Source organism: Gadus morhua, chromosome 1, assembly GCF_902167405.1.
Source record: "Gadus morhua chromosome 1, gadMor3.0, whole genome shotgun sequence".
Lineage (NCBI taxonomy): Eukaryota > Metazoa > Chordata > Actinopteri > Gadiformes > Gadidae > Gadus > Gadus morhua.
In genome coordinates, this window is record NC_044048.1 from 23,390,508 (window position 1) to 23,413,846 (window position 23,339).

Consider the following 23,339-nt stretch of genomic DNA (forward strand, 5'->3'; position numbering starts at 1 on the left):
TCTCTCTCTCTCTCTCTGCCCCCCCCCCTCTCTCTCTCTCTCTCTCTCTCTCTCTCTCTCTCTCTCTCTCTCTCTCTCTCTCTCTCTCTCTCTCTCTCTCTCTCTCTCTCTCCCCCTGCCAGGTGGAGGTGAGTGATGTGTTGGCCGAGCCCGCGTCCCACCATAGCCCGGACCGCGTGTGGGGCCTGAGCCTGCTGGGGTTCGAGACGGCGCGGTTGTGGACCTACAGGGTGCTGTCTCTGGTGCTGGCCGTGCCCATGGCCCTGCTCGCTGGCGTATTCCTGGGCCTCCTGGCGTGCCTCCACATCTGGTAGGCCCCCCTCCAACCACAACACAACACCTCCTGCCATCCCGGACTCATTACTGTTCAGTCATCGGGAAGACATTCGGGATCGAACCCAGCACCTTTCAACTGGAAGTCAATAGAATGCAGTCATACCATTACATAAATTCTTCTTCTTTTACTTATTATTATTATTATGAAGTAATGTATTAATTCTTTGGCAGAAATCTCACTGTTTTCCAGAATAACTTGAATCATAATTATAATCTCTCTCTCTCTCTCTCTCTCTCTCTCTCTCTCTCTCTCTCTCTCTCTCTCTCTCTCTCTCTCTCTATTTCCCCTCTCTCTCTCCTTCTCCTTCCCTCTCTCTCCCCCCTCTCTCTCTCTCTCTCTCTCTCTCTCTCTCTCTCTCTCTCTCTCTCTCTCTCTCTCTCTCTCTATTTCCCCTCTCTCTCTCCTTCTCCTTCCCTCTCTCTCCCCCCTCTCTCTCTCTCTCTCTCTCTTTTCCATGCCTTGAATCTGGTGCCCCTGTAGGTGCGTGGTTCCGTGCGTGCAGCTCAGCAACACGTTTCTTCCGTGCCTGCACTCTGTGTGGCTGTGTGCCGTCAACGACATCATCTCTCCCACGTGTAGATCCCTCGCTCTCTGCTGCAGCCAGATAGCTGTCTCGCTGTCCAACTACAAGGACGCGGCATGGTCTTCCGCCGGCCAAAAAGAGGCTGTATGAGGGACTGAATGATTTATTGAGTGAGTGAGTGAGTGAGTGCGTGAGTAAAAGAGAGGGAGGGAGTGTTTTATTAGATTTGACAAAGGATCAATCATTACTATGTAGGAAGGGAGGGAGGGAGTAAGGGAATGTTATTCTTGTTATTTTATTTTATTGGTTTCATATTGAATGAACAAAACGTAAATCATAAATAATTGTTGTCCTTTCTCTATTATTGTGTGTTCTTTATATATATATATTTTTTGTTACAAATAATAATTAACTTTGGATTTTACTAAAGCTCTTTTAAGTTTTATTTGAATTTTGTACCATGTCCGCTTAGACTTTTTATAAATTGCTGTGATGTTTAAAACAATGTTGTAATCCTAGAAATATTCAAGCAATAAACACTAAAGACTGCCCAAACGATGATCTCATAAACGCACGCGAGACTTGAAAGAAATACCCAGCATGCATTTCGACGCCGCCATATTGCTTGTTGTGATTGTGTTCCACTCTTCCAGAAGAGTACGGAGTCTCTGCTCAGGACCAAATTGGATGTCGTACTTCATTTGAATCCCATTTATCAAGAAGTAGATCTGCGGTGTATTAGATTATAGTGGTGTAATAAACGGACTGAACGAAGCCAGCCGTCATGGCGCAGTACAAGGGGGCGGCCAGCGAGGCCGGGAGAGCCATGCAGCTGAGGAAGAAACGAGAAAAGGAGCGGGAGCAACTGGAACAACTCAAGCTGAGAATCGCAGAGGTGGCTATGTCTACTTTACGCTCATGTTGCTCTACTACACCGTTGTCCATCGTAATGAAGTGAATAGCCCCCCGTACCCTGGTTGTCTCTAGGCCTAGGGACTGGGAGGTTGGGCCGATCGTTTCCAGAGGGGGGAGCTAGAGTCGCTCTACGCAGGATTCCAGACGGATTGTTTACATATATGCAGTATAATAAACCACCAAACCAATGTAAAATACATGAATCCCCATAAGGTTAACCACCAGATGTGCTACCCCCTCTACGTTAATCATCTGGGCACGCAAATACCATTGAAGATGTCTGACAAACCATCAGTTTGTCAATTGACACAAGAAATGGCGTGTGATTATCAGATAGGTTCATCATAACATGTATAGTTTTCTGTTAATTCATGAAGTCTTGTTAGTGGGAATGTGTGTGTGCTTTTGTTTGTTGACCTTTTCCCCGTCTGCGTTTGGCCTGCGTTTGTAGGACAACATGGTGAAGTCCAACATTGACAAGAAGTTCTCGGCCCACTACGATGCCGTGGAGGCTGAGCTCAAGTCCAGCACCGTCGGTACGTTCCGGAGGCGAAGGCGACGAATGCACCCGCTGTAACTCATCAGTTTACATTCACCGACCAAGGGCATCGCCCTGAACAAGCACACAACGTACTTCTTGCTAAAAAACAATGTAATCAATCCCAAATGCGAAATCTGGTTGCCAAATACAAGGCCGTCATAAGATTTCCCAAAAGTCTCCCAAATAAATTCCCCAAACCACCAAACAAATATCCATGTGGAAAAAAATACTAGTACAACTGTTTATACACCAACATCATAATTCTTATTACATTTTTGAACAATTAGAAAATTATATCAACTGTATAGGCTACATACTAATGACGTGTAGGCTACTCTATGTCATTGTTATGAAGCATGGGATGGGGGTGCTGGTTTGAGTCCTGTTTTCCTGCCCGACTTGCTCAGGTCTGGTGACGCTGAATGACATGAAGGCAAAGCAGGAGGCGCTGGTGAAGGAGCGGGAGAAACAGCTGGCTAAGAAGGAGCAGTCCAAGGAACTCATGCTGTCAGTCGCCTCCCCTCGTTGTTTTAGCCCGCAACTAACTATACTTTTCAAAGATTTGTGTTATTCATCAATGATGTAGTCTATAAAGGGTCATCCATAATCTCAAAGGCTCCGTCACAAGTAAAGACTAGTTTATTATCAGATATGCACCGAAGAAAAACGGAAAAAAGCACAAGTTTTTTTGATACACATGTAAATAGTGTGTCACTGCTTGAAGAACGGAAGTAAATAGAGAAATTTTGGAGATCATACAGAACATGTACCAATACACACAATGTGAAAAAAAATATATAGTAACCCAGTGATACCTTTTGAATGATTTTTATGAATGACCATAAGGTGGATTATATTAATATAAGTCAACTGTTACTGTCATGTATATGTCGGTATGTATTTTTAAATATTGTGTGATTAATCTTTCATTCCTGATGGTTGCCGCTCTCAGGAAGCTCGAGAAACAGAAGGAGAAGAAGAGGAAGGAGGAGCAGAAGAGGAAGATCGCCAGCTTGTCCTTTAACCCCGATGACGACGGAGAGGGGGACGGAGAGGAGGAGGAGGAGGAAGAGGAAGAAGAGGAGGAGGAGGAGGAGGAGGAAGACGAGGAGGATTGTGGGTGCCCATGTCCCGACACCTCCCCACTTTAACGGCCGCCCCTTGGTCTTCTCGGTTTCTCATCCTGACACGTCGGTTTTGTTTCTTGAATTTGACAGATTTCCCAGCAAAGAAGAAGAAGCTGGGGAAGAACCCGGATGTGGACACCAGCTTCCTGCCCGATCGCGACCGAGAGGTAACAGCATCTGTCACACGTGTTCCCTATTTAGACCGCCATAGTCCTATATCATTGCTTAAAGATGAGCGTCATGGCTGAAGGCGATAGGCCAATTTGAGTGGCCACAAGCTGTTCCTCCTCTGTTTGGGTGTGACGATGAATGGTGCCTCTGCAGGAGGAGGAGAACCGCCTCAGGGAGGAGCTGAGACAGGAGTGGGAGGGGAAGCAGGAGAAGATCAAGAGTGAGAGAGAGAGACACACACACATGCACTCGCACGCAGACACACACACGGCTGTAGTGTTTTCTTCACATATCCATTCATGATTTACTGTTAACAAGTGAGAGCAGGCACCCCTGCCAGCCCACTTTAGTCTCACCTCTGTGAGGACAGGTTTTGTCGTCCGCGGAGTGGGCCAAACGTATGGTATAATATTGATAACCACTAGAAAGCATTTTAAGGAGCAACGTGGTACAAGCAAAGACTCTAGTTCATAGTCTTAGTTAAACAAATCACTTATTTAGGATTTGTTAGTAGCTGTAGGTTAACAATAGAGCAGTTGTAACATGGTAGGGCAGAAGATTAATATTCCTGCCGCACACAAACACTGATAAAGATGTACATAACATGAGACGTATCCATCAATGAAACTATGTGTGTGGCCTACTATTGAGTGATTAGATGTATTTAGGTAAGTAGGCTTGACCTCCCCTTGTCTGCACCCACAGGTGAGGAGATTGAGATCACGTTCAGCTACTGGGATGGGTCAGGTCACCGTAAGACTGTCAAGGTGAGAGATAAAGAGAATTCCCTAGAAAAGACCCACCACTCCCATCATAGGGTTTCAGCTGCTGGCTGAAGCCCTAGCACAGGCGAGAAAAAACAGAAATAGATCCAGAAAGATAAAAAATAAAAATAATTATTAAAGTTTTATTATATATTGTTTTTCTTTTCATTTATCGAGTAAAATGCACTGGCTGCTTGAAAACTGGATTATATTATTAATTATCAAGTGAATAGCTTACAAATATATATTTCATTAATATGATAATGTGGAACAATAATTTCAACAATAATCTAAACGGACAATGACAATAATGGTCAGTTGTACTCTACGTCATGGACTTAATGAAAACATGGCCTCCAACCGGCCCCGTGATGCTGGGCCGGCCGACCGGTGGATGATTGTTGAGTAATGGGCCAATGCTCCTCCTCCTCCTCAGATGAAGAAGGGCAACACCATCCAGAACTTCCTCCAGCGTGCTCTGGAGGTCCTCCGGAAGGACTTCAGCGAGCTCAGGTGTGTGTGTGTGTGTGTGTGTGTGTGTGTGTGTGTGTGTGTGTGTGTGTGTGTGTGTGTGTGTGTGTGTGTGTGTGTGTGTGTGTGTGTGTGTGTGTGTGTGTGTGTGTGTGTGTGTGTGTGTGTGTGTGTGCTATAGCTTCAGTTCCAGTGTGTGTCACAAAAACACACGCACACACCAACACGCTCACATAATTACACGGCAAAACACACGGCAAAACTCAGATCCACTCAGATCAGTACCCGACTTAAAACAATCCCACGCTGTCACCCTGAACCCACGCCACAAGTCGATACCCCGCGAGCAGCGACGTGCCAGACCGCCGTCCTCACTCCTCCGTCAACGAATTGTGTTCCGCCACAGGTCCGCCGGAGTGGAGCAGCTCATGTACATCAAAGAGGACCTGATAATCCCGCACGTAAGTACTTGGCAGGCGGCCGCGCGCCGCAAAACAAACACACTCCCGTGATTGACATGCGATGAATGAATCATACCGGTGACAGTAATGGTGTGCTGTTCTCTCTCTCTTCCCCCTCAGCATCACAGTTTCTATGACTTCATTGTGACCAAGGCCAGAGGAAAGTCAGGTGAGTTCAGGTTTTGACATTTCCTTACAGTGTAAGCAGGGGTGGGGTGAGGGGTTGTTGGACTCCCAGCCAGGCAGAAGCCACTGGGTTTGATCACAAATGTCCAGTCTAGCCGGAAGGCCTCCTTAAGCAAACACCCCTACCCAGACCTGCTCTTTAGTGTCTGAAGCTGTTCCCTTGGGCTACAGCATTCTGCCTACAGACATGATTGTAAATACTCAGTGAGTAGCTTGAGGAACGCCCCACAGTTTCACCCTGGACTCAGACGGACGCTTGGTGATCTGCATGTGTGCTCAGGAGGGTCTGGTGTGTGTGTGGGTTCAGGAGGGTCTGCTCTTTGTGTGTGGGTTCAGGAGGGTCTGCTCTGTGTGTGCTCAGGAGGCTCTGGTCTGCGTTTGTTTCCCAGGTCCTCTGTTCAGCTTCGACGTCCACGATGACATCCGCCTGGTCAACGACGCAACCGTGGAGAAAGACGAGGTGCGGTTGCCTGTCAATGAGGGGTGGACCCCACAACACGATATTATTATTATAAACCATTATAAACGAGTGCTGAAATGATACCTATTGGATTCTGTAACTTTTTGCGATTCTTTATGTCGCGAAACGATGTTATGTTTAATTTATATTTTGACTGTTTAATATTTTTGTGTGGTGTTTTAGTTAGGGTTCCTGTTCACAACGTCCGGCCCTGAGTGTTTTAATGAATCTGGCCACACAGGCAGAACTAGCAACACTGAAATAAGTGTTTGCACAACAAGGCCTATATACCTCCCTGATGTCGTCCGGTACGGTTCCGTAACGTGTTCCTGTTCTCTCTCTCTCTCTCTCTCTCTCTCTCCCCCCCTCCTGCCCCGGTTCTCCCGCGGCCTCCAGTCTCACGCGGGTAAAGTGGTGCTGAGGAGCTGGTACGAGAAGAACAAACACATCTTCCCCGCCAGCCGCTGGGAGCCTTACGACCCCGAGAAGAAGTGGGACAAGTACACGGTGAGGCGGCGCCTAGTGTTGGCGGTCCCAGATTCCCCCAGTGGGTTCCGCACTAGATCCCGCGGACGGATGCTACGTGTTAGCCCATGGGTCAAAGTTCCCCCCGTGGGTTCCGCACTAGATCCCGCGGACGGATGCTACGTGTTAGCCCATGGGTCAAAGTTCCCCCAGTGGGTTCCGCACTAGATCCCGCGGACGGATGCTACGTGTTAGCCCATGGGTCAAAGTTCCCCCCGTGGGTTCCGCACTAGATCCCGCGGACGGATGCTACTTGTTAGCCCATGGGTCACAGTACCCCTACAGGTGTTCCCGGGCATCTTTGTAGGATTTTCCACTCAGCGGGATGTTATTGCATAACAGTTGGGGTTCGGGTGTGTTAAAGAGGGTAAAGATGCAGTTATTTTTGTTTCAGTGGTTAAACAAGGATGAGGTCACAGTTCCTATACTGGGTCCTTCACTAGAAGGCGAGGCGGGATGCTACGCGTTAGCCTATGGGTCACAGTTCCGCTACAGGTGTTCCCGGGCGTCTTTGTAGGATTTTCCACTCAGCGGGTTGTCAATACAAAACAGGATGTTTAAATGGTGTTAATCATCAGCTATTTTATTTCCATGGTTAAACAAGGATGAGATGTAGGAAAGTTGGGCGCGCAAATACCATTTGAAAGTTGGAAAGTTCCAATGCCAGCGCAGAGCCAGATGTGTACAACAGAGCAAAGGAAACAACCTTCCAGGCTAGGTGCAGGCCCACTATTGCCTTATTCATTAGGCGTGCATTCTTCTTCTCCCTTATACATTAGCTTCTTAGGTCGCCATGCATTCTTCTTCTTCTCGTATTTACATCAGCTTCTTATTGTTGGCGTGCATTCTTCTTCTTCTCGTGTTTACATCAGCTTCATATTGTTGGCGTGTATTCTTCTTCTCGTGTTTACATCAGCTTCTTATTGTTGGTGTGCATTCCCAGGACCCAAACATCCGATCAGTCCTCCTTGCCAATATGTCTTAAGCCTTAGGCGTTTCCCTCGATGACGGTTGGTTTTTGGCGGTGTGTTTTGCGCTCGTTCCAACACTTTCTCAGTTAAAATCCCTCACGGCCCGAAGGGATGCAGTGAGGAAGTGAGAGCGCTCGTTGAAATATCGTCTACGACTATGTAAACCGTTGAACCGTTCCAATCTGGCTTCCGTCCAAAACACAGCACTGAAACAGCCCTAGTCAAAATCACCAACGACCTCCTCCTTGCAGCCGACTCTGGATTACTCACCATTCTCATCCTCCTCGATCTCAGCGCAGCATTCGACACCATCTCCCACCCTCTGCTCCTGGACCGCCTAGCTGGTATTGGGATCACTGGTGCTGCACTCTCCTGGTTTACATCCTACCTCACCGGCCGTCAACAATTTGTTCAACTAAGCAACCACAAGTCTGGGTGTTCAGATGTCTCACTGGGTGTCCCCCAGGGGTCAGTCTTGGGTCCACTCCTCTTCACCACTTACCTCCTTTCGCTGGGCACACTCCTCCGTCACCATGGGGTCCATTTTCACTGCTACGCTGACGACACACAGGTCTACATCTCTACCAAACCCACCGCTGCCATCCCCCCCACCTCCCTCATCACGTGCCTGGAAGAGATCCGGAGCTGGTTGAGCAGGAACTTCCTGAAACTCAATGGAAACAAGACCGAGGCCCTGCTCATCGGATCCAAATCCACCCTCACTAAATCACAACACACCCCAGCTCCACTCATAATTATCGATGGATTCCCAGTACCCTTCTCCTCCAAAGTCAAGAGCCTCGGTGTCATCCTGGACAACACCCTCTCATTCGCACCCCATATTCACAACATCACCCGGACTGCATTCTTCCACCTCCGCAACATCGCCAGACTCCGCCCATCACTGACCCAATCCAGCACTGAAATCCTAGTTCACTCATTTGTCACATCACGCATAGACTACTGCAACGCCCTCCTCACCGGACTCCCCACCAAACTCATCAACAGACTGCAGATCATTCAGAACTCAGCCGCCCGGATCATCACCCGCACCAAATCATCTGACCACATCACCCCTGTCCTCATTCAACTTCACTGGCTCCCAGTACACTACCGTATCCAATACAAAACCCTACTCCTCACCTACAAAGCTCTCCACAACCTAGCCCCCAGTTATCTCTGTGACCTCCTCCAAGAATACACTCCCTCCCGCTCCCTCCGCTCAACCTCTGCTGGACTACTATGTATCCCCACATCACGACTCACTACAATGGGTGCCCGGTCATTCAGCTGTTCAGCACCCAGGCTCTGGAACTCCCTCCCCCCACACATAAAACAATCATCAGACACCATTACAACCTTCAAGTCACAACTCAAAACTCACCTGTTCAAACTCGCACACAACGTCTAACTGATCACTGTTTTGATTGTTTTTTGTTTTGTTTTGTCTTGTTTTTGTTTTATTTATTTCTTATTGCTTATGTTTATTTATTTTTACACAATGTCTTGTTTTTTTAAATAATGTATGATGACTATATGCTCTGTAAGGTGACCTTGGGTGTCTTGAAAGGCGCCTCTAAATTAAATGTATTATTATTATTATTATGTAATGCAATCGCGTGGTCACAAAAACAGACGTTTTTCATTTGATCCTGTGACCAAATGGGTTTATTTGTTAATTAACCGAAACACCAAATCAAAATGCAGATGAACCAAGACCTCACGTTATTGCTGTTGCTCAATTCGTAGTGCCTGCAGCGTTGTGAGTGTTCCCTGATTGATAGCCAAATAGACGAGCCACCTGCTCAAACCACAAGGCAATCGTTTGCCATGTTTGTTTTGCTATACGAAGGCTAGCGAGTCGTGGTGTGTTTTAAGCCCCCTAACTGATCTGTGGCCCCGGGCTGGAATCCTTTGGTCTGACGGCATTCCTTCTTGTTTTGTCTTCCAGATCCGGTGAGGGCAGCGCGGCGACGGCTGTGGTCTCCGAACCCCCGGCGATGTGCGACGAGAAGCGACGAGAGTTGTACATGCTATTTTATTACCGTGTCCCCTGCGATACTTCCTAAAGGTCTTTACGTTTTTAAGTGTAGTGTTTTTTTTATTTCAGTGTTGAGGTATCGAGAATCGTATCCATCCCCACCATCCCACTAAATTGCCACCACCGGTGCGTCTGGACTTGGTCGATATCCGTAGTCCCCCCCCCCCCCCCCCCCCCCCTTGCGAGAACAAGGAAGAATTATGTGTACATAGCCCATGCTGTTACCATCCAGTGTAATGATGAAATGTATCTGGCTGTCATTTATTGTTATGAATAAAATAAACCTTTCCACCAAGTCCCTTGGATCCCGGGCACTGCCTGTGGCTTTACCTTCTCCTGCAGTGGTCTCGATGGAGAGCCTGAACGGTGTTCAGAGTGTTTAAACACGCACAGCAAGGAGGCTAGGATCCCCGCCTCCCTGTAGCCTAAGGTCACCACTCCCCTCATCCCATGATGCCTCCTCCTCCTCCAGTCTGTCTCTCTCGCTCTCACGCAAACCTCAGAGGCACCGGAATTCCTAGTGCTGCTTCTGCCGCTGCCGTCCGAGCGCTCGCGCTCCCGCAAAGTCGCCCCCGCAGGGTCAAGTGGACCGTCGTCCCCAGATGTATGGCGAGAAGGAGTGTGGCCGACTGCTTTGTTTGTTTTCGTTTCGAACGGGTCCCGGCGATACAAAACGCCTCGGGATGTGTGTGTGTGACGGAGTGCGGCGCGCTGGGTGCCCCCCAAGCATGTGGACTCTGGCGCTTGTTCTGATGGTGGGACGGCCGCTCTGGGCGCCAGAGGTTCTGGCCGCCGCCGCTGTTGCCATGGCGCCCCAGAACTGCAGCCTGTCGTGTGTGCAACAGGTAAGGGGAATCGTTGTGCAACCGATTGGTGTTCATCAAATGCAAACGTTGAGTCTGTGAACTGGTTCTACGAAAAAAGTTAATGACTTCAGGTTGAGAGGTACATGCATTCATTCCTATGGAGTATTTTCCGGGTTCGTCTTGGATCTTTTTCTTTTTTTTTTGATCACCTCCGGCTGATTATAGACGGTGTGTTTCCTCCGAACACCTGGCATGGCTTTCAAACCTCGGACACGCACGCACACACAAATGCATGGACAGCCCATGTTGAATTTACCCCTCAGACCATGTCAAAGTGGCCTTCACATGAGATATTGATCTGAACACATCTGTCAAATAGCTTTGTTATTGGTTTGGAAATTGCAGAAAATAACACATTTATAATTAAAATTATTTATTGTTATTTCATAGATTGCAGATGTAGATGCATGTACGATATGCATTCCACAGCTGGTCAGGAGTAACTAACCGCAGCAGCATGAGTCAATAGAGCAGAAAAGGCTAACCATATTTGTTTAAATAAGAATATAACTACAAAACTTCCGAAATATTTGTACATAATGAGTAGCAGAAATGAAACCATTTACACAGGATTTAAATGGTAAACATGTTTATAATGTATTAATTTATATAATTAGACTTAATCGTCCCCTAATTTCGTTCTTATCACAATAATAGAATTAAACAGCATCTTAAAGTCAGGTTTTAAAAATGAAATGGGAAGGTCAAATTGCTCATGCTCTTTTCACGGTTGGTTCTTTGGCTGTAAACAGGAAACTGACTTGTGTTTCTTTCTCATCTGAGGTCACCAATGATGCACATCCACCAAACAATCATTTTTGTTTTATGTATTTCAAAAAACAAAGTCAGCAGAAGATCTCAAACCATGAACAAAAAACATGAAATTATACAAATTATAAAAGTGGAGTCCATGCACTTCTTATTTTGGGTTCCTACAAAAGGCATTCCATCGTGTGCTAGGAAGACCTCTAATTCTATCATTTACTGCAGGTGTAGTGATATGAACTCTGATTGCACTTAATCCAAGACAGCTTTCCACAACTTTTTAAACCTCCCATTTAATTTTCCAATATATATTTTTTTTTTTTTAATTTGAGGCAAAAATGCTCTCACACACACACACACACGGCTCACACAGAAACTGCGGGTGAATGGACAGTTACACAATGTACACGTGTAAACACCATGATCACAAACGTTTCCAGCGGGTCCTACATCTCTCCCCGTTTGTCCCTCCCTCTATTTGTCCACCCCCCTCTTCTCCCCCTTTCTCTCTCCCTCTCTTCTTCTCTATATCCCCCCACTCTCTCTCATCTTCTCTCCCCCTTTTTCTTCTATATGATCCTGCCCCCTCTCTTTCTCTCTCCCTTTCCCAACCTCTCTCTCTCTCTCTCTCTCTCTCTCTCTCTCTCTCTCTCTCTCGCCCCTGTCTCCTCGGGCCCCTGTCATTTTCAAAACCTGTAAGATGAGTATCTTAGGACTGTAATGAAGCTAAGCCCCTTGTCTTGCTGCCTCCCCTCTGTCTACCGGCGGCTTCATTGATCATTGTGTGCTTCGTGCTCATCTGCCTGTTGTGGTTGTGTGACTAATGGACCTGTCGTGGCTGTCTATTGGCGGAACCGGTGCGTGTGTGATTGTGTCCATGTGTTTGTGTGTGTGTTGGAGGATGTGTCATGAAGAATGCCGCGGTTATCCATTGTCTATAGGGTATGTGTGAGGCGGACGATCCCGAGCCCACCGCACTACTGTTGGATGAACATTACCTGAAACAACGTATATATATCTATACATGTACTTTTTATCATTGATTTTTTTTTTTTATATATATATATATATTGTATATAAATTACATTAGCAGGTAGGTTAGAGAATAATAACGGGTAGAAAAAGTAGTTGAGAGAAAGGCATTCCACAAGGTTGGAATGCACGGTTCTATAGTAAAAGCGTTTGTGGCTGCTACCCTCTGTCATTACTTTTTATCATTCGTTGTGAAAGGACCTCTGTCTGAAGTCGTGAATCACCAGACACTAAACAGGGCTTTTTTCATGTTTCTTCGGAGCACTGCAACACTGGAATCGCACTGCAATCCCAAGTGGGTTTTCAAAGGCGGTCCAGCTTTAATCCTACACCGTAATCAGGCTCACATTTATTTCTTGGCCTAAGCATGTGTTCACACGAAGGAAATCAAATCTGGTTTCGTTCTCGCCATCCTCAAATAATAACAATGCCGCAATGAAAGGAACAGAATGCACAAGGGAAGCATAATGGGGACTATCGAAGAGGTTGTTGAACGTGTGATGTTGAGTGTGTCCAGCTGTTTAATGAACGGCTGGAACCAAATTGTGATTCATGAAATGTTTTCGTTACAATATGCTTTTTTAACCACGTAGGGAGGAGACGGCTGCGAGTACTGCCGGATCACACAGGCAGATGTGGAGAAAACTCTGGGCTCCCAGCCCCGTGCTGTGTTTGGAAGTACGTGAGCTCCATCTCCCCCCTGCTGTTTGTGCATTCTTCCCGCAGGCCTCCCTGGGCGAGATGCCCTCACCCTCAACCGCTCCGTGATGTTTTAAATCAGGCCAATTGTAGTCGTAAAAACTCAATTTACACTCAAAAGGCATGACGAGCCCCGTTTTACGACCGTCGGACCCAGCGATTTTGCATTAACATCGAAACCTCAAAACGAGGCCGTGAGGAGTAGTACCAGAACTCATCGTAAACTTCTCTGGAACACAAGAGAGAGGAGGCACACACACACACACACACACACGGTGGAGAATAGTTAGGACAATATATCCCTGTAAGTCTGTGGAACAGAGTCACTAGGGGAGGGGGATGTGTGTGTGTGTGTGTGTGTGTGTGTGTGTGTGTGTGTGTGTGTGTGTGTGTGTGTGTGTGTGTGTGTGTGTGTGTGTGTGTGTGTGTGTGTGTGTGTGTGTGTGTGTGTGTGTGTGTGTTTGGAAAGCGATATCCATTTGCACTTATGCATATGCATTCCATAGTGTGCCACAAGTCCATAACCCGGCATCCATAATGCTGTCAATCAAAAGCAGACCATGAAGTGGGATCCAAGGTAAAAGGTGTTGACGTTTTGACTCTCTATTGGCTCAAATAAGGAGGCAGAACTCTCCGCTCAGCTAGAACTGGAGAACCTACATTTAGCCGATGTTGACTTGGAGCCTCTGTGTTTGCTCTCTATAATGTGCTCTTTACGTTTGCCTACGTGGTCACGAGTAAGTTCCCAAAAAAACAAGATAAACCTGATATGATGGCGAGTAAAGTTTAGGTGTACACCCCAACAATAAACGCATTCCACGTCAACTTGGCCCAGTAAGCAGGCAAAGCTGCCAGCTGCAATTGGATTTGGATGGCTTCCTTTTCTTAACGATGATGGATAAAAAATAAAAAAAACGATCAACAGATGTTACTACTTCTACAATTCTAAAGTGAAATCATTTGAACAATATCATCCAAAAATACTTTGTTAAGAGGCAGGTTGGGGTTGGACAGTGAATTTAGATACAAGTCGTTAAGGAGCAGGTTAGGGCATCCATCTCAAAGAAGCCTACTGCTAAACTGTGAACATGGGGACTCAAACCCAGTACCTCTCCGCTTGGACCCGGGCCAGAGGCGTCGTCAGCCCCTTTTTACTGGGGCACGTGCCCCAGTAAAAGTCTCCAGTGCCCCAGTAAAATTCCATTGATCATTATTAAATTCATCTGCAGAAGCGCCGCTCTCGCTATGGAATCGGCAGGATTCATCAAGTGCATCTCCTGCTGCCTCTGGAGTCTTCAGTCGAGCCTGCCTCTTACCAGCCAATCAAAAAACGAAAGGGGCTACATAAAAGCCAATCAGAAAATACCCCTACTGTATCTGGGTAAGATTTAACACAACAACCAATGAAAAAAATCAGTTATTTACGGATTCGTCCACGTGACTCTTCTGAATGTTTCAGTGGTAAAGTGTGTAAAGTATGACCAAGTGTTTCTTTCTGTTCAATAGTCTAGATAGAACTTTATCAATCCCCTGTAGGAGAAATTTGTTAATAAAACAATAATGGTAAAAAAAATAAGGAATCTCCCACTTCCGGCTTCCATGAAAGAGAACCATACTAATTCACACAATAGCGTTGATGCAAATCTAGCATTAAAGGTTAATTTAAGGAAGTTCTCTCCAGTCACGCTGAAACTAGTTTGCTAGTAGTAGCTTTTTAATTTGCAGCATAAGAGAATTCTGAGAAATCTGAATGCTGACAAAATTCTCAGAATTCTGACACTGCAATTTATTTGCACGCTATGACTAGTGAACTACTTTAAAAAAAAAAACTCGACACTGCGACCAGGCGACAAATGACTGGGGAGAACCTTCTTAAATGAACCTTTAATGCTGGATTTAATTATCAGAATTCGGATTTTATCCAAGTATTCTGACTTTATTATCAGAATGCTGAATTTTATCTCACAATTCAGAGTTAATTAGCCTATTCGATTTCTGAATTAAAATTCTTGTGATGAATAATCTACATTTGTACAGTCGATGTGCAGCACTTTAATTCCCGTCAACTTTGTTTTCTAACACCAGCATTTCCACAACTATGCTCATGTTCGTGACTGCTATACAAAACCATTTATAGTGCATCTATTTTTCTGCTGGGTAGTGATAGTCGCCCTAAATGCAGCTTTAATTTGGGCTCTGATTCTGAATAAATGCCGCTGCTGAACTGTGTGAATAAATAAAGGGAACTGAAATCTAAAGAAGACGTGTGGTTTTGATGTACCGTGAATTCCAGCTGAAAGTGGAACATTGCTGCCATCAGGGAAAATTAATGTAACCTAGGCTAATTGTAAGTAGCTTTCAATTCCTTGTTTTTTTGTTGATCATGTTTCGTTGGAAACCACGGGAGCTGGAAACAGCCCAGAGTAAGTCATCTCCTTTTTTAACGTTACAACAAATTCACAACTTGTTTGACACAAACAATGACAACTTGATTGCTGTTAAAGAATGTTGCCCATATAATTAGCACCAGTTTTTCAATACTGAGCGTCTGTAGCCTGTAGTTTTATAGCACACACACACACACACACACACACACACACACACACACACACACACACACACACACACACACACACACACACACACACACACACACACACACACACCATGCGTGCACGCACACACGCGGAAAATGAATAATGAATGAAAAATTGTCTGTATTCAAAACTTGAAGTTTTAGTGGACAAAAACTTCCTTAACACAAAAAAGGAAATTATGGATATACAGGGTTTTTTTAACATACTGGATCCAACAATGTTCCCAACACTGACACAGATAATTCAGATCATTGCACTCACAATTCCTGTAAACAGTTGTAGTTGTGAGCGATCTTTCAGTGTGTCGAGAAGGCTCCACACCTGGCTTAGGTCCACCATGGGGCAAGGAAGGCTTCACCAACTTTCTCTTTTGTCCATTGAAAAGGAGCAACTATGCAAAGTGAGTCAAAGCCACGTTATTGACCGCTTTGCCACCATGAAGGCGCGGCGATACAGCTTAATAGTGAAAAAATTATCATTTAAAAAGGCTCTATGCAGTAGTGTATGGCCTTATTTAGTTTAATTTAAGAGCTTTGATGGTTCTTTAACATTTTCCAGGTTGATTGGTGGCAATGAGCCACCTCACCTTAAGTCAGAAATTCTATTAGTTTTAAACCTTGTTTCTTGCCTTTTTAGTACATGTCGTTCTGGCAAAATTATGCTGTTTCCACACAGCTTCTAAATAAATATAGATGTGTAGACTTCTCCTGATAAAGAGGTGAAGGTCATAAAGAGACTTTTTGTTTATTTGTCAGTTACCTTATTTGTAAATCTTTGAGATGTGTATGTGTTTAAATAAATATAATTGTACGGTACTCATGAATCCATCTTTGCGTCTTTACCTTTACCAGTGCTTTAATATAGCCTACAGTATGACAGTGACAATGATTTTGAAGCTCGTACATAACCTTCTGTATCCATCTATTTCATATTGTGCACACGTAAAAAAAAAAATGTTGGCAGTTGGGGGCCTGTGCCCCAGTAAAACTCTAGGTCTAGCAACGCCCCTGGGGCCTCCTAACCACTGTACTGGGAATCCCCTCCAGGTTGTATCCCTTGGCAGTGCGCTGAGGTGTTCGGGCAGGAGGAGTGCCAGCACTACGTCCATGGCCCCAAGGACGTGAAGGTGGAGCTGCTGCCCGACAGCTCTGAGACGGACAGCGTCGTGGTCTCCTGGAAGCCCAGCTATTACGGTGAGACTAGTGAAGCTCGCTCTCACCGGCACACAAAGACATTTCACTGGTTCAATTGTAAATTGATGAATGATTTGTAGAGGATCGGTTCACAGAATTCCCGGCTGGGATTCATAAACTATATCTTATCTAACGATGCAAAAATGTAGCATTATGGCAAATTTACCCATGAAATCCGTCCAACCTTTAGTAACTCTTAACTCATTTTTCAATGAAGTGACTTTTCTGTTACTTCTTTTAATTTGTGTGTGTTTTCAGTTAGTTTAGTGCACGAGAAGAAGCTAATAAAATCGTGTGTATGACGCAATGCTTTGAACGAACCTCTTAGGGCATTTCAGTGACTAATGACACAGATCTCGCATTCTGTTAAGAAGCCTATCGATACGTGTATACGTTTTTAGTATATGCTACAGGTGAACCCCCGAGTTTGAGATCTCATCATGGGATATTGGGCAATATCCCATGATGAGATCTCAAACTCGGGATGTTGCGTGACGGTCATCTCGTCACGCTAATAAAAACAAATAAATCCCTGGCAAAAATACACTCATTCATACACTCATCGTGTATGTTCATAGGGATTGCATTCCTGCGAGGCTTCGAGGTGTCCCTGCAGGTCCTCGGGGGGACCCAGATCACCTGTCAGCTCTTCCTCTTCAGACGCAACCTCTCTCTCACGGCCTCCCATGCCCAACTGGTAGGATCTCTCTCTCTCTCTCTCTCTCTCTCTCTCTCTCTCTCTCTCTCTCTCTCTCTCTCTCTCTCTCTCTCTCTCTCCCCCCCCCCCCCCCTTAATCTTCCCTTGGCCCTCTTTCAAGTCAAAAACAACATATTGGATCATCTTTGGATTATCCTTTGTTAGATCAATGGTCTACATTGACACTTACTTGGAATGAGGCGTGTTTGCCAAACTGGGATCAGTGAAGGCCACAATAAGGGGTGGACATTACATGTACTTCAGGGCTATACAACACGCTTCTCCAAGTAGTATGAATTACAGGGAACATTATTGATTTGGAATGCATGATAATTAGGGGTTAGCCTGTTTTGCTCTCAGCCAAGGGCTTGCATGATAGGAGACTATCTTTGGTTATCCATTAGCGAAATGACTCATCCCCAACATGCTAAGTGTGTCAAGTCTGTCATGCTAAGTTCATTTTGAGGCACTGTGGAACAAAGCCTTTAGCTAGAATCGCTAAAGAGAAAGGGATGAATGTTACACACCGAGGCCTGTATTACAATGACGTTGATGTATCAAAATAATTCAAATAAATAAAAAAGGTGTTAAGAAATTATATTGATTGACACCTTTGGACAAATGTAGCTAAAGGCCAAAGGCTACGCATTATAAACACAGATCAGGCTGTTTCAAAAAAGTGTTTTGTAGTGTGTCGGGTTACTGACCTGGTTTGGACAAAAGTGTCTAAAGGCTGAAAGGCTACGCAGTAAAAACACAGATCCGGGCGTTTCAAAAAAGTGTTTTGCAGCGTGTCGGGTTACTGACCTGGTTTTGAACTTCAGGAATACACCTCGGACCCGTTCCCCGGGCTGACCCTGGGGGCCCAGTACGCCGTCACCGTCATGGCTATCCCTGCCCCAGAGAAATGGGACAAGTTCTTCTACACCAAGATCTTCTCCACTAACAGTAAGAGGACACATCTCTGCTTCAACACAAGGCCTACTGCTGTCCTACTGTACGACATGTGTTATATGTACTGACTTGAGATACCTGACATTTATTAAAGTTGTATTTCCATCGCTACTGATATGACATGTGTTATCAACAATGTTTGTGTGTTTTACCAAATGTGTTTTATGTAATTTACCAAACATGGAACACGCGTACGATTCAAAACAATGTGTTTCATGTATTTATAGCGTGCGCTAAGAAGCATGGAATTGACCGCTGCAAAAAAGGTACGCTAGAAATCTATTATTAGAATTAAAAAAAAATCGAATTTAAATGAAGAGCAAGAAGTGAAGGCTGCTGACTTTTAAATTAAATGTATGCCTCAAAACGTGAAGTATTCTGTTTTTAATGGTTCATCGGGGGTCTGTGGCACTTGTAGACTGGTACCCTGAACAGATCGCGCTGAAGCAACAGAGAGCTGAGGTCACCGTGACCTTCAACCTGGCCCCGCCCACCATGGGTGTCAGGAAATACTTCTCCTGGTGCTACGGGCCCACAGGAAAGACTTACATGGGCATCACACCTGTAAGTCCAGCCCATCACCACACACTTGTCGTATGAAGTACAAAGAAAGATAAAAGTTGCCTCCAGTCAAAACAAGTCTGCTAGCGATCACTGGTGTGTTCAGATACAAGCAGTAAATGCTAAAGACAATTCTTAGTATTTTTCGCAATTCCACCCTAAATCCTAACTTTGCGTTTCATCTTCCTCCTTCTGTAGGATTTCTCTAAAAACAAAACTCACTGCAGTTTCCTCCTTCAGGGCCTGAAAGAAGGAACCAACTACACTTGTGAGGTATAACCTGTCATTTTGATCAAACAAAACGGATAAATAAGTTCACTTTTGAATGTATTTTTCTATCTTAATATATATTTCTAAAGTTTACGATAGCATACAAACCTTTGTACTGTGTGTGTGTGTGTGCGTGCGTGCGTGCGTGCGTGAAGTGTGGTACTGTAAGCCCTGGGACTGTCATTGTGACAAAAGTGTTCTGTAAATAAAGTTAACCCTGAATGCTTGCCCTCATTGTCGTCCTCACAGATTGCAGCGGATGAGGTGGATGCGGTGAGGGCCTCCTTTGACTTCCAGGTGGAGCAGGGGAAGCGAGGTAACGTCCCGTTCAACCTCATGCAGATCATCCGGAGAGAGAGAGAGAGAACCCGTGAGAACGGCTGCGGTCGGTGAGATATGAGAGCAGAGAGAGAGAGAGAGATAGAGCAGAACCAGCAGACCAAGGCTTTGGATTTTGAACGTTTCATGGACAACCCAGACTATTATCCTCCCTCTGTAGTCCGCGCCATTATGAAGGGTTGCATTCAAGCACCTCTGACTGACAGGCAAGACGGAATCCCCCCTAACCGATGGTGAGAGATCACCTGATTGGTCACAAAGGAGCCCGGAGCAGTCTCACAACAACGTGGGGTCAAACGCGTTGCATGCGTGCAATCAACCGAAGCTGACATTTCAAAGAGCCTTTTACGCACGAATAGCTGAAGATTGTGATCCATCTCTAATGGATCACATCCAATATAGATCATAAATCATACCTACAGCTACCTGAGGCACTTTAACATGTGTTTATTTTTTAACACATGTCGTCATCGTGGATGTTTTTTTTTATATGCTGACGTACATTTCTTGAGTGCAAGGTAGACGCTGGGGGGGTTCTTCTGTTTGTCTTCTGTCTGGCATCGAGGTGTGCCAACCCCTGTTTGACAACCCGCCGTGTTAACAACCGACATGTCTTCTATGCAGAATCAGCAGCAGGTGGGACAGGCCCCCGGCCCCTGGCTCTGGTCCTGCCGCTGGCCCTGTCTCTGGTGGTCCTGGCTGCCATCTTGCTGCTCTTCCTCTGCCGGAGGCCCACCCTGTGGAAGAAGAAGGCAGATCTGAAGCCAGGTACCAGAACACATATAGACTATTGCCAGACCAAGCTCAGTCATAGACCTAACGTTGGTATGGGGAAGCTGCTGTCATTTTCTTCAGCCCAAGAGGCGGGATCAACGGGCCTAGTTCAAGTGACTCTGTACGCAATTGGCTGCTTGCCGTCGCTTCCCTGTCGTCATTGCGTTAAACCAGCCAATAGCACGCCCGGGGGGAAAAGCCAGCTTGGTGATTGGCTCCCGCAAAAACATTTCGAAACTAGAAAGAAATGTGTTGCTGTTCTCCAGACCCTTCTGCAGGGCGAACTCAAATCGCCGGCAGAATAGGCGGGGCTACCCAGTCTAATATAGAACTGCACTTTATGCTACCTTGCAATGTCTGGTTGGATGAGAAAAGGTAGAGTCGGATGGAATTGATAGATCCTGGGTGAAACTATTGGGCCAGGGATCGGTTAAATTTTATAGGGGTGGGGTAAATGCTAACGCCAGTGCCGAATAGAATGACATTTAGGAAATAAGTGAACTAATATAGACAAATAATATTGAACAATAATGTTGTCGGTGATATTGAAAGTGAGGATGCTTACTAAATTCGGTTGGGTTATACTGGTACGAAAACAATAAAGTTAAATTGAATCAGGTTGAAAAATAAAGGCACATCTGTCACTGCATCAGGAATAGGGGGGACACTGCTTGCTAGACCTGTTGCAAAAGTATAGAAATCTGTATGGATATCTAACGAAGTAACATTAGAAAACAGAAGGAAACTCAGTTTGGACTCCTCAGGCTAGCCTTTCAATAAATTTGGATACTTAAAGTTTATTGTCCTCTTAATTGTAATTTTTTCTATTTGTTTATTCAACAATATTTGGATTATTTTCCTTTTTCTCTACAGGCTAGTCTCTCAATCCTCCTCGAAACACGCCTGACTAATTAATGGCTTTTTAATATACTTCTGCTACTTTCTTATGAGTCATGAATGTTTTGGACGGTTAAACTTTTTTTGTCCTTTGGCCTTCAACGCTAACTACTATAAGCTGCCTTTATGAATGTCAGTCTGCGGTCTGTGATTGACACTCAAACAGAACAACAAGGGGTGGAACTAAACTGCAAATAACACGTTTTTTCTGGTCTCGGAGCAGATGCTATTGTGGAACGACATCAAGACAAGACCACACAGGAGGAAGTCAACTTGTTGCCAGAGGGAGGTGTGACTCCGCCCCGGCTTCTGATTTGCTACTGTGGCAAGGATGGCCCCGCCCACGTCAGAGCTGTCATGCAGCTTGGGGCTTTCGTGCAGCAACACATGGCCACTAAGGTAGACAAGTAACTACCTCTCCATGCAAACCGTTTGTGTGATACAATGGCCAAGAAAACATGAAACAGAGATTCACCGTCTTTTTTCCTTGCCTTCTCGCTGTCCGTCTCTCTCTGTCTCTAAATGTTTCGCTCTCTGTCCACTCCATCTGTGTCTGTCTGGTCCTCTGTGTCTGTTTCTGTTTCTATCGCTCTCTCTCTGTCTGTCTCTCTTGCTCTCTGTCTCTCTCTCTGTTCTGTTTCTGTCTCACTCTCTGTATCTTTCTCTTTTTCTCTCTCTCTCTCTCTCTCTCTCTCTCTCTCTCTCTCTCTCTCTCTCTCTCTCTCTCTCTCTCTGGGCCTCTCTGTCTCTCTGTGGGCCTCTCTGTCTCCCTCCCTCCCTCTCTCTCTCTCTGTCTGTCTCTCTGTGGGCCTCTCTCTCCCTCCCTCCCTCCCTCCCTCCCTCCCTCTGTCTCTCTGTGGGCCTCTCTCTCCCTCCCTCCCTCCCTCCCTCCCTCCCTCCCTCTGTCTCTCTGTGGGCCTCTCTCTCCCTCCCCCCCTCCCTCCCTCCCAGGTGTGTCTGGACCTATGGGACACTCTCAACCTGGCAGAGGAAGGCTCCATCGGCTGGCTGTGCAGGCAGCTCCAGGAGAGCGACTTCGTCATGGTGCTCTGCTCCAGGGGCCTCCACCACCGGCCCCTGGCTCCCATCCGCAGCAACGACGGGAACGACAACAAAGAAGAGGAGGAGGAGGATGAGGAGGAGGAGGAGGGGGAGGAGCGAGGGCTGATCTGCCTGGCGGCCGTGGCCCTCATCGGGGAGGAGGTGGGCCGGGCCCGGGCCCGCGGCAGAGACCTGTCCAAGTACATGGCGGCCATCTTCCCGCACTCGGAGGAGACGGACATCCCCCTGGAGCTCGGCCTGGTGGCCCGCTACCGCCTGCCGGGCGACCTGCCCCTGCTCTTCTCCCACCTGCACGGGGTCGCCCTGCACGCGCCCGGCCGCTACCTGGAGGTGGAGCACCTGTCCCGTGATGGGCTGGCCCGGGTCCCGTCCGGGGCCGCCCTGCTGCGGGCCATCGCGGAGGCCGGGTTGGCGGGAGAAGCGGCGACGGCGAGGGTGGGGCAGGGGGAGGAGACGGTGGAGGAGGTGGAGGTGGAGGTGGAGGAGGAGGAGGAGGAGGTGGAGGAGGAGGAGGAGGAGGAGGAGGAGGAGGAGGAGGAGGAGGTGGAGGAGGAGGAGGAGGAGCAGCAGGAGCAGCAGGAGCAGCAGGAGGAGCAGCAGGAGCAGCAGGAGCAGAAGGGACAAAAGGGGTGGGAAGAGTGGGCCGCCGTAGCGGTGTGAGGACTCCCAGGGCCAATGCTCTCGGCACCGGGACGTCCGCCTGGTGGCTGGGAGGGCGCGCGCGCAAAGGTTTATTGAAGCTGGAAGTTTATTAAAGGGGACATGTTGCACCACCGGGTGTGAGTGTGATTAGTACAAGCCGTTTCGTAAATCTGCCCCATATGACGTCACTAGTGAGCGTGTCCACCTAGATTGTAAGGCGAATCACGCTCACACCTGGTGGTATAATATGTCCCATTAAAAAAATAAAAATGAAGGATGGCTGGGACATCTTAAGTATACAGTACACCTGCCGAAGTTCTCTTGTGCAAAACAGGGCAACCTCCTTTACCCCCCCCCCCCCCCTCCGAGTTATTCCTGTTAAAATAGAATGAGTATTTTGTGCTATGCTTGGAATGTACAACGTTTTATAACCTCTGCATAAGCTCTCTTGTGTATTCAAGGCATTTTAACAATAATATATATAAAACAGTCGTATTG

General features: G+C 46.4%; 3 protein-coding genes across 3 annotated transcripts in view; all 3 read left to right on the forward strand.

Annotated features, from left to right (window-relative positions):
• The window catches only part of cav4b (caveolin 4b), a 3,233-nt gene extending 1,743 nt beyond the window's left edge, over nt 1–1,490 (forward strand). The window contains exons 2-3 of the mRNA XM_030353012.1: nt 123–310; nt 818–1,490. Coding sequence (XP_030208872.1) covers nt 123–310; nt 818–1,010 — 381 coding nt within the window. The 3' untranslated portion in view covers nt 1,011–1,490. The remainder of the gene's footprint in view (nt 1–122; nt 311–817) is intronic.
• Nucleotides 1,490–9,791, forward strand: fam50a (family with sequence similarity 50 member A; the record flags this gene model as incomplete). Its single annotated transcript, XM_030353338.1, is given in 13 exon segments — nt 1,490–1,755; nt 2,227–2,311; nt 2,724–2,823; nt 3,269–3,432; nt 3,534–3,610; nt 3,768–3,834; nt 4,320–4,381; nt 4,815–4,891; nt 5,256–5,310; nt 5,431–5,479; nt 5,886–5,956; nt 6,353–6,463; nt 9,404–9,791. Coding segments are annotated over 13 exon segments (1,038 nt in total). The 3' UTR covers nt 9,413–9,791.
• Nucleotides 9,792–9,884: 93 nt separating this feature from the next.
• Nucleotides 9,885–23,050, forward strand: si:ch211-207e14.4 (interleukin-17 receptor D). The gene is made up of 13 exons (XM_030353121.1): nt 9,885–10,338; nt 12,750–12,834; nt 16,499–16,645; nt 17,224–17,342; nt 18,167–18,290; nt 18,524–18,562; nt 18,715–18,860; nt 19,056–19,130; nt 19,377–19,443; nt 20,091–20,234; nt 21,361–21,536; nt 22,089–22,668; nt 23,034–23,050. Exons 1-13 carry the CDS (start codon nt 10,096–10,098, stop codon nt 23,048–23,050), a joined length of 1,962 nt encoding a protein of 653 aa, XP_030208981.1. The 5' UTR covers nt 9,885–10,095.
• The last annotated feature ends 289 nt before the right edge of the window (nt 23,051–23,339 follow it).

What these genes read in the sequence shown, in the direction of transcription:
- si:ch211-207e14.4 (XM_030353121.1), top strand. Translation starts at nt 10,096, where the DNA reads ATGTATGGCGAGAAGGAGTGTGGCCGACTGCTTTGTTTGTTTTCGTTT. An exon ending in AATTGACCGCTGCAAAAAAG is followed by an intron (nt 18,563 to 18,714) that starts GTACGCTAGAAA and finishes TGGCACTTGTAG; the next exon opens with ACTGGTACCCTGAACAGATC. An exon ending in GGTGGAGCAGGGGAAGCGAG is followed by an intron (nt 19,444 to 20,090) that starts GTAACGTCCCGT and finishes TCTTCTATGCAG; the next exon opens with AATCAGCAGCAGGTGGGACA.